This window comes from Pezoporus wallicus, unplaced genomic scaffold, assembly GCF_028554395.1.
Source record: "Pezoporus wallicus isolate ANWC-B61680 ecotype Strahan unplaced genomic scaffold, APGP_CSIRO_Pwel_v1 contig_5787, whole genome shotgun sequence".
NCBI lineage: Eukaryota > Metazoa > Chordata > Aves > Psittaciformes > Psittacidae > Pezoporus > Pezoporus wallicus.
Window position 1 is genome coordinate 509651 of NW_026637253.1, and position 9638 is coordinate 519288.

Sequence of the window (9638 nt, forward strand, 5' to 3'; positions counted from 1 at the left end):
CAAGTTTTTGCTTCACATCTTTGCAGGTGTACAGCAGAGAGAAGTATAGCAAGGGGAAGCTGACAATGAGAACATGGAAATGTGAACCCCCAAACGTAAGCGTGCAGCCACACAAAACCAATGCACTACAACTGCCAGATCAGACTTAGGTGAATTAGATTTGATTTCTTACAATCTACTTTGAGCCAAAATAGGTTATATGTTTCTAATTCACCTCCTGTATCTAATGAACTTCCTGTATCTTTAAGGGTTTGGCTGATAAATCTGACTGCTAAAATATGTCCACTGGCATCTCCTTGAGGCATCTTGCTCCATGTCTGGATTTTGAGATCCTGAACATGCTCACAGTCGTATTTAGGTGACTGCTGTTCAGCACTTCATATACTGGCCTCAAAATTTTAGGGGATTTCACAACTTGCCTAATGACTTGTTAGTGAACAAAATCAGCAAACATAGCCAAACCAGGCATATTCAGGTTATTACTGGAAGGCAGAAAGGTAGTAAGACGAGGGGCAAGCATACAGGTATGTGGCTGTACAACCAAGACAAAGCCTAGCAAACATAAGGTAACATCCAAAGGTAAAAAAACTATGGTTACAAATGCTGTCACTTCAGAACAGACTTTCTTTCCAGAAGGTAAAGACTAAAACCTCCATCAAAACTACAGAAATACCAAATATTCTGCAATAGTGTTCACACCCTCAGTGTTACTATAACAGCAGCATAGATATGTAAGGAGTGCAGCTGTCAGTCAAACATTTAAACTCTTCTTTGAAGTAGGTCAGTATTTCCAGGCAACCAGAACATAAAAACAAGTGACCTCCATGCCTATTATAATAAATCTCCATCAGAGTCAGGTTTATGAAAAGGCTGAGCATGGTGCAAATGTTGGCCGCTGCACTGGAGAGACTGACCTATTTGTCACCCTAGAGAAATTGTGATCAGACAAGAATAAAATTGTAATAAAATTGCAGAGGAGATGGCAGATGTTTCCCACACCTAAAATGCATGCCTTGCCAGTTCAAGATTGTCCTTTGACCAGCACAGCCTCAAGGACGTAGGCTGACCATGGCAGAGATCTTCACCTGCAACAGTCTCAAAACAGAATAAACCACTGTTCCTGTTGGATCAAGAAAACTAGGTGGTAGTTTGCCAGCTAGTAACTGCTAGATATCCTCAGCAGTCAACTGGATAGAATACCCTATTAGCTGGGTGCCTAGCAGCTTTCTAGGCACAGGCTGTGTAGCTATATCCTAGAAATAGTAAACGGGAGAAAGTTGCTCCTCTCAGCTCACATCCTGCAGGCACTGTAAAATCTTAGTTTGAACTCCCCTTATTCCCACCTTTTGGGCACACAGCAAAGAACAAAACAACTCATTCAGAAATATGCAGGTCATCTTCCTCCAACTAAATCTGAGGCTTGCTTTATCAAATCTTTCAGAATCAATACATTTGTATATTTCTTCAGTTGAGCTCAATATTAGAGCCACTCAAGCTCTCGAGACAGGATGTCACTGTCATGCCCTTTGCACCTCCTCTCCCCTCCACACTAGCATAAGCACTTACCTAGGAAAAGCTATAAGCTAGCATCTTTCACACATTTGCGTTGAGGCTGTAGTTTGGGTGTGCACCAACTTTTGGGCTTGATATACATCAGAGGAAGCTGCTGCCCATATCTACACAAATTTGTCAGTAAGAGGTCAATGTCTTGGCTTTTAGCGTTGTGTCAGTTCCTCACTTTATGATTATGCTGTTCAGTGAAATGCACTCCCCCTGGCCCAGTGTGTGTCCAACCGTCTTGCCTCCATATCCTGGTGAGACAAGGTGAAGTAGAATGTATTGCTGCAGGACAGCAGAAAAGTTTGGACCACATTTCTGCTGCAGGTCTCTTCTGGGTACAAACATGACTGCATACGATCAAAGTTGCATTAGTGCCAACTCCAAAGTCGAAACACTGAGGCTGAAGGTAAGCTCTAGAAACTGGTTTGCCTCCTCAGCTATGTGAAGTGAAACAAATTGTTCTGCTTTTCATGAACCTAATTGGTCTCAGTATATGTGGTTGCTAAAACCAAGTCTGCACAGCAGGAATCCTGCAAATTGGGCATAATCCTAAAGCAGTTTTTTTGGCTTGCTAGCTGCACTGCCCATACTGTGTATATACACAAAAGCTCCACACATTCAAAAGGTGTTGCAGGCAGAGAAGGCAGGCACATCTTTGCTCTTGGGCAGATCAACTATCCTGCAAAGGGGAAAGTATGCTGGATTACATGGCAAAGAGTGACTCAGCACTCTGACTTTTACTGCTATACCATGGTATGTCCACCCATAAGCCTTCTGAAAGCCTAGATACGGCTACATGTAGAAGCCTAGTCTAAGTCCTGCCCAGTGGCAGGAACTCTCCTTTTTTTCCTCTATTTTCTTTTTCCTTATCAGCCAAGATTAGTCAGAAGAAGAAGGGAAAACTACAACAAGTGATTTAAGTCTTCTTCATTCCCTGGAGTCCTTCAACACTCCCATAGTAAAATTAGGGCCTCCCAGGCAGAATTTGAGAGCATTACTCTAATAAGTACTTCTTCAGCACTCATCTGCTAGCAAGAGCGATGCCCTAGCTAAATTATGCCATGCTAGCTAATAAGCAGCTCTATAAAACATTGACCTATAGTATGGTTATCAGGGTTTTCAATTCTGGTTTTCAGTTCTGCTGACATGTAGAAGGTAGAATCTGGAATTACAGTATTGGCAGAGTTGAACAACACATGCAATTTCCTCTTATATAGTTTCTTTGGAAACGTATTCTGACAGAATCAAGCAAATTCTTTTTCAGATTCTGTTATTCTGCCAGCCACCTCTAGCAATAATCATGGTCTCAAGGTGATACTGACACATTAGAGCAAGCAGATACGTGCACAAGGTGGCCACATATGTTTCTGGGCTGTGGTCTGCTTAGCACAAGCTTTGGTGTCTCTCCAGAGTGCAACATGTATCTGCAGAAATTAATCTGGGGACATCACTAGGTCTTTCAGTAGAGATTAACAACATCTTTGGCAGTTAGCCAGAGGCATGTGAAACAGCCTACAACTGCTCTCATGACATCCTATACAAGTGAAAGAGCTTAATAAGAGGTGAACATTTTTCTTTTTGAGTAGCGAAGATCAGGCACTTAGAAAATTTGCCCTACACTGAATAGCAAATAAACTGCATGCACATAGCTGGACAGACAGATGGGGTCTCCTGCGCACTGAAGATGGCTACATCTCAGTAGATTAACACAGACATTCCTTGCTACCAGGATAAACTCTACTGCAGAATGAAAATGCTCCCTATCAGTCTAACAGAAAAGCCTCTACTACATCTCCCAGTGAGTTTTTTCACTGACAGCCCAGCCAAAACTGAAGCAAAGGATAAATGGTAAAATGCACAAAGCTGCACCCCTCCGAAAGTCAAGGAGGCAGCACTGACTTCACCAACAGCTTCAGACCGCTACTTTCTGCTTTCAGCTTTCGTGCACTAAGCTCACTCACAGCGGAATCTGAGTAATCCCAGCTAGTTTCCTTTTGAATCACATTTATATTGACACTTGTATTCTGTAACGGATGAGACAAGCTTATTTCTTTTGGTGAGAAATGTCTTACCCAGCCAGCACATCTTGGTACAAGAAACTACTCTGGTCTATTCAAGAAGTAGTGGGAGATAATCACAATCCAACTCCCTAAAGACTGGTGTTGCCAGAAAAATAAGGCACCTAGAAGTGAAGTGGTTGAAGTCATATGGCTATTTCAGAGGCCATGAGTGGGATCTGCTGTGCCCTTGTGAGGATTTGGAACTGCTGTATCTTTTTTTTTCAAGGCTTGACTTGCTTTCACTGGCAGGTTGACAGAGGGGGAGGAAGAAGGGAGCGTATTTTGGAAATTGTATGAAACATATTGCCTACATCAAACTCTCTTCTCTCCTCCTCCTGAGTTCTACAGAAAGAAATTAACATTTAATGTAAAACAGCCTGCTTTGATAGCTGCCTCAGTGCCCCATTAAACATTTTCCACACCTCAGGGAAGACAAATATCCAGTCGTAAATTCCAATTTGTCATGGATTTTTTAAGTCACAGGTTGACAGAAGAAGTAGTTAATACTCTCTGATCAGTATGCAATACCATTACACTCTTCAGCAGTACTCTTCAATGGACACAGCAAGAGTTAGAGAGCAGATTTGAAAAGCAAAGCACTTTGGTTTTGAACATGAGGCTCAAAGAAAAACGATAGCAGAGATTATTTCACCAACACAGCACTGAGTAATTCCCTGCTGGATGAGTGCCATTATTTGTTGTGATTGTAGTTATCACTATTCATCTTCTATTTACATACTATGTAAATGTATACCATGCTTTGCAACAGCACACTGAAAACAAAGCCCCTGCTTAGAAGAATTTTAACACTTCTGCTCCAGTAGCAAATTTAGTTCTATCAAATGTTTAACAATGGCAGCAATGTGTGCATCCTGGAATTATTTGGAACATTTACATGTGCAATCCACAACTCCACCCAAAGCTGGTGAGAGCCGGAGGGCAGTAACTGCAAAGAAAAAAATCACCCTCCCACTGTCCAAGTCCAAGATAATAATGCAGAAATGTAACTAGCCAAACAAGATTACACAGCTAGGATTGTGAACTTGTACTCTCCAGCCTTCCACGTCCATTGCTGGGTGATGGAAATGAGGGAAAGGAACAAAGGGAGGAGGCTAAGATCATCATGGGTTTGCAAGAGGTTATGTACACAAAGCAATTTTCTGTAAACTGGGCTCTAATACCTTTGTAACTTCTCTCCATTTAAATAAACTAAGAAAGAGTTCTGGCTGTGATCCAGCACTCCTAATTTAAGCACCTGCATGGAATCTAAATTCTAGGTGACCTGTAAAACTGTCCTCCTAAGTAAGTGCCTAATTTCCTCTGTATTGCCAAATGGGAGAGGTATCCTTAAAGGCCTCCAGAGAGGTCCTATGAACTTCTCTTGGTTAAAAAAATACTTCCCTCTTTGTCTGTCAAGACCCTGACTACTCTTACAGGGAGACCTGCAAACTCCATCACAGAGCAGCAGAAGTCTGCAGTTCTCCAGCATGTTTCATTCTTTCACATATGTTGCCAATTCAAACTCAACAGCTTCTTTCAAATTATTCAAAGAACCAGGTCTTTTCCCATTCCACCATCTGACTCTAAAAAGCAGTATCTTTTGAAGGACTATCCAAAACATCCATAATTTCTAAATGAAAGCAGTCTTTCTGAGAAAACAAGATGCATTTCTTTTCAGCTTTTTACTTTAGGCTGCATCATCCTTTGCTATTCTATCGTATGATAAGAGTTGCCAACTGTAAGTCTCTGAGTCATTGATTCAGCAGTACCTGCATGAGAATGCGTCATCTGAGTCCACACGACTGGGCAGACAGGAGGAAGAAGGCATAGTCTGTACACCAGCTGTCAAGCAGTCAGCATAGCAGGATAACAGTATTTTCCCCCAGATCAGACTACTGACATGATCTGCCTGCATGGGGTGTTCCGGAGTTCTCACAGTGGACACTGCTGACATGCTGTTGAACCTCCTCCTAACGAGTACCAGTAGGCTCTGCCCATCACTATGGTTTCTCCTTGTCCTGTAGATCCTGCATCAATTGCTGCTTGTATTTGACAGGAACATGTCCTTCAGCAGCCCAGAAAGCAGCACATGGAGAATATATGACAGAACACACAAGGATATGACTCGAATCTTTACTTGGTCACTAAACAGTGGGGTGAGATAGGGAGTTTTCTCTCTCCTGTGAAGCAAAAGTCCCTGTCTCAAATTGCTGACTGTTACAATTAGCTGTCATTTGCTGCAGTCTGTGTTTGAATGCTGTGGTCCACGTTTCAGGTGGCTCTCCTGCTGCTGTGTGGGAGGCTGGCAGGAAAGAGAGCCCATCACAGTGCAGAAGGCCTCCTTCAAAGCTATGAAGTACTGACCAGCAAGAGGAGTCATTGCTGTCTGGCAGCCCTTAGGGGAGCGCAACTACAGCTATGTTCATGAACCTGCCCTACCTACAGAACCATCTCTATCGAGGACAGCATTTGCATGAAAGTCTGCCTCCACCATACCACAAGGAAGTGGCAGAGCAGGGAGCGGGTGCAAGAGAGAGTCTGGCTTGGTCAAAAGGTGTTAAAACCGATAGAGTGATCAAGATAAAATGGATGTGGGGAGTAAAGCTATCATTTATTGCTTCCTTAGGTGACATTTATCCTTCAACATTTTTCCAGAAACAAAATGAGGAAACAAAAAGTCATGTCCAATCCCTTGTGTTTCTCCAGGCATGATACCTGTCCGAGAAAACAGCTTTTCTGAACTCACACCCAGCAACTTTCATGACCTGATACAAATCTCTCAATCTTGGTTCCCTCTCATTCCAGTTAATGAGAATCTTAGCTTCTATCTCCCAAAACAGCAAGTTTCTAGTCCCACCTCGCTCACTGGGGCTGGAGGATGTTCAAAAAGGTGGACTGGTGAAGTTTAAAAAAGGCTAAAAAAATAAAAAAAAGTGGTCATCTTAAAAACATATAAGCAAATTATTTTAACCTTCTGTTTTGTTTTTAAACTGTGGGAGGGAAGCTTTTCCTTGGGATTGCTGGAAGGTGGAAACCGGTGAGCTGATACCTTGAACCAGGCTTCTGCAACAGACTATGGACTCACTGTTCAGCTCTGCTCCCAGCCAGAAAGCTGTGCCTGCAGAGCTAATGGAGTTCCTAAACTTGCACGTTTGCTGCCCCACAGGGATTAGGCCGATGCAAATGAGAAGGCAAACTACTCCCAGATTAATCTACGTGTCACTCAGCAGTAATCTAAACTCTGCAGTAAAAGGAACAATTCTAACTTTTACTCTGGAACAGCACAGGCATTATAAAAGGCAATGCACTCAGCTGGGATGCCTAAGAGAGCACAAGTGATTTTAACACCAAGGGCACACCTTTTCTCACAGTCATGTCTACCTTTTTGGCAGCAGAGAAAGATATGGAAAACTGCAGGGGGAAGAAACATTCTAGAATTGATATCCCAGTACTGGTATTCATGAATATTCTGAATAGCTTCTGCAATAGGTACTTCTTTCTTTTCAACCTAGGAGATACGAAAGCTTATTTCTAAACTGAATTCATTTGGTAAAGGCTAGATTAACCATCCTCATCAGCATATCATCATTTACTGCAAGCGTAGTCCCTTATTAGCCTTCCTGCCACATATCACCAAAAGTGTTCACAGTTAAGGACAACTACAGAAAAGCAAGGCGATAAGCAGAGCCTCAGGTTAGCGATGCCTACATGTGGGATTTGGCTAGGTTATTTTTGGTTTAGTTTACAGAAATAATCTATTTTACTTGTCTTCCCATGCATGCATCCCTACTGGTGGGGGAATATCCCAGGGTGAGATTTCTTGCATTATACGACTTTGTGAAGTAACAAACTGAGACTGCGGATGTTGAAAATGCAGCTTATTCTGAGTTCTTTTTAGCTTTGGGGGTTTTCTTCCTACACACCTTTCTTGCAATAGGAGAGCTGCTCTCTGCCTCGGTGCTTAGGACAGCCCAGAGGACCCCTCCCAGCCAGCCTGTGGAATCAGAGTACAAGCTTCTTGGCACATGTTTTGTTTCTGCTAAACTTAGAAGCCTCAGAAACAAAAGTAAAACCTGCTCTCTCAAAACATACATTCTTCTCTCAGTCCCCAGGAAACCATAGCCTTAGCTATTACAAGATGACTATCTGGCACTGAGAAAAGTAACCAAAAATTCAGTAAAGCTGGATTCTGAGAACATAAATGTTGGTGCAGAAGTCATTTCAGTCTGATTTATGGATATCAAGGCTGTGATCTAAATATATAGCCTGGATCATTTAGGGAAAAAAATAAAATCTGAAGGAGATAAATGACCTAATGCTCTATTCAAATCACAAAGTCACAAGGAAGAATAACACTTGAAATGATAAATAAAAAGCATTTGCTTAAAACTGAATGTTCAAAGAAAAGGCTGCCTCATTCTGTAGAAAAGCAAACACAGCTTAAGCTCACTAATTCACATATCATGAAACCTCACAGGCCTAATGCAGAAGCCTATGGCCTCTATCCTTCCTTCACTCAGTGAAGACTTAACAGCAGATTACTTGAGTGAGGTCTCATATTGCTGTAACCAAATTAATGACTGAAACTATTCACTGGTGTCATTGACCGCTCACACTGGGAAGTGATCACAGAAAGGCTTGCAAATCAAACACTGTTTCTGTGATGCTTACACTCACTTCGCAGTCCGCTGTCTCTCCTTTAAAGCGTAAAACACTAACAAGCCTGGAGCACATGTGTATACCTATAAAAAATGTTGCTTACTCATAAATCAGTAATATACTGTGGGTCACCACCAAACAGTGCAGATTCACTTTTCACCACAAGGTACAGGACTGCAGGGTCCCCTGTAGTTCTGAGTAAAGAGACGGGAGACACCAGCTCCTGGTGCAACTTCTAAGTTTCTTCCCACATGGAGTGGAAAAGAAAGCCTTCCACAATGGACCTGCTGACCACCTCTGCTCACCCAAGTCCTCGTCCAAAGCAGGGCCCCGCCACCGGCTGCCACCATGCACCCACCCGCTCCATCTCACCTGCTGTAGACCAGGCACTCCATGTGGTTGATCTCCTTATCGGAGCGGTAGCGGCTGTAATCCTCCCACAGATCCTTGATGGCAGTGACCGCCAAGATGAAGAGCACAGGGGCCAAGGCCAGCTCCGGTTGGAAGGCGTTGACAGCCGGCACGAAGTTGAGGAGTGCAATGAACACAAAGTAGACGTTGGCCAGCCGGTGGAACTGCTCAAAGAGGTTCTTGGGCAGGAAGGAGAGTGCTGTGTACTTGGTGGTCTTGAGGCGGTTGCAGGCCAGGACTGTGCCCTTGGACTTCTCCAGCTCAGCCTCAGGTAACAGCAAGTTGGAGCACACCAGCCGTGTCTTATTCTCCTTCTTCTTCCTCCGCCTCCTCTTCCTCTGTCTCTCCTTCCCCTCCGGCAGCACCTGGGGTGCTCCCGCTCCCCCTGTCGTGCCCTGGGACATAGCTGTCGCCCTCCCAGCCGCCTCGCCCCGGCAGCACGGCCAGCTTCCACGGCCAGGCACGGCCCTAAGTTATCATCATCCTCCGCCGCCCGCCACGGCTCTCCTTTCCACTTCCCCTCCGGGCGGGGAGGAAGAGGGCTCTTTCAAATCCCTCTCCCAACCGCTCTGCCGGGACCTCTCTCGCTTTCCCCTCCTCCCCGGCCGGGGAGGGGACGTGGGCCGGCGACTAGCGGAGCCCTCCTCCCGCGGGCCTCGCCCTGTCCCGTTGGCGGGCCGGCCCAGGGCGCGGGGATTGCAGCGGCCGCCGCCCCGGGGGGCATGGCGGGGCGGGAGGGGGCCGGGGGCCGCGGTAGGGAAACGGGGCGCGGAGCCTCCACGCCAGCCCCAGCGGCCGCTCCGCCGGCCCGCCGCCCCTGGGTGACACGTTAGCGGCTGCCTTGACTCTCGGTTTTACACATGGGGACGGGGAGGATGAGGAGGTTTGGGTGCAGGAACTAAAACATTCCACTGAAGCGCTCCCGCTCTGCACCGGCCTTTATCCAAG

General features: G+C 44.9%; 1 protein-coding gene across 1 annotated transcript in view; it reads right to left on the reverse strand.

Moving 5' to 3' along the window:
* The window catches only part of ATP10A (ATPase phospholipid transporting 10A (putative)), a 109338-nt gene extending 100118 nt beyond the window's left edge, over positions 1-9220 (reverse strand). Inside the window, exon 1 of the mRNA XM_057404462.1 lies at positions 8652-9220. Coding sequence (XP_057260445.1) covers positions 8652-9094 — 443 coding nt within the window. The 5' untranslated portion in view covers positions 9095-9220. The remainder of the gene's footprint in view (positions 1-8651) is intronic.
* Positions 9221-9638: the final 418 nt, after the last annotated feature.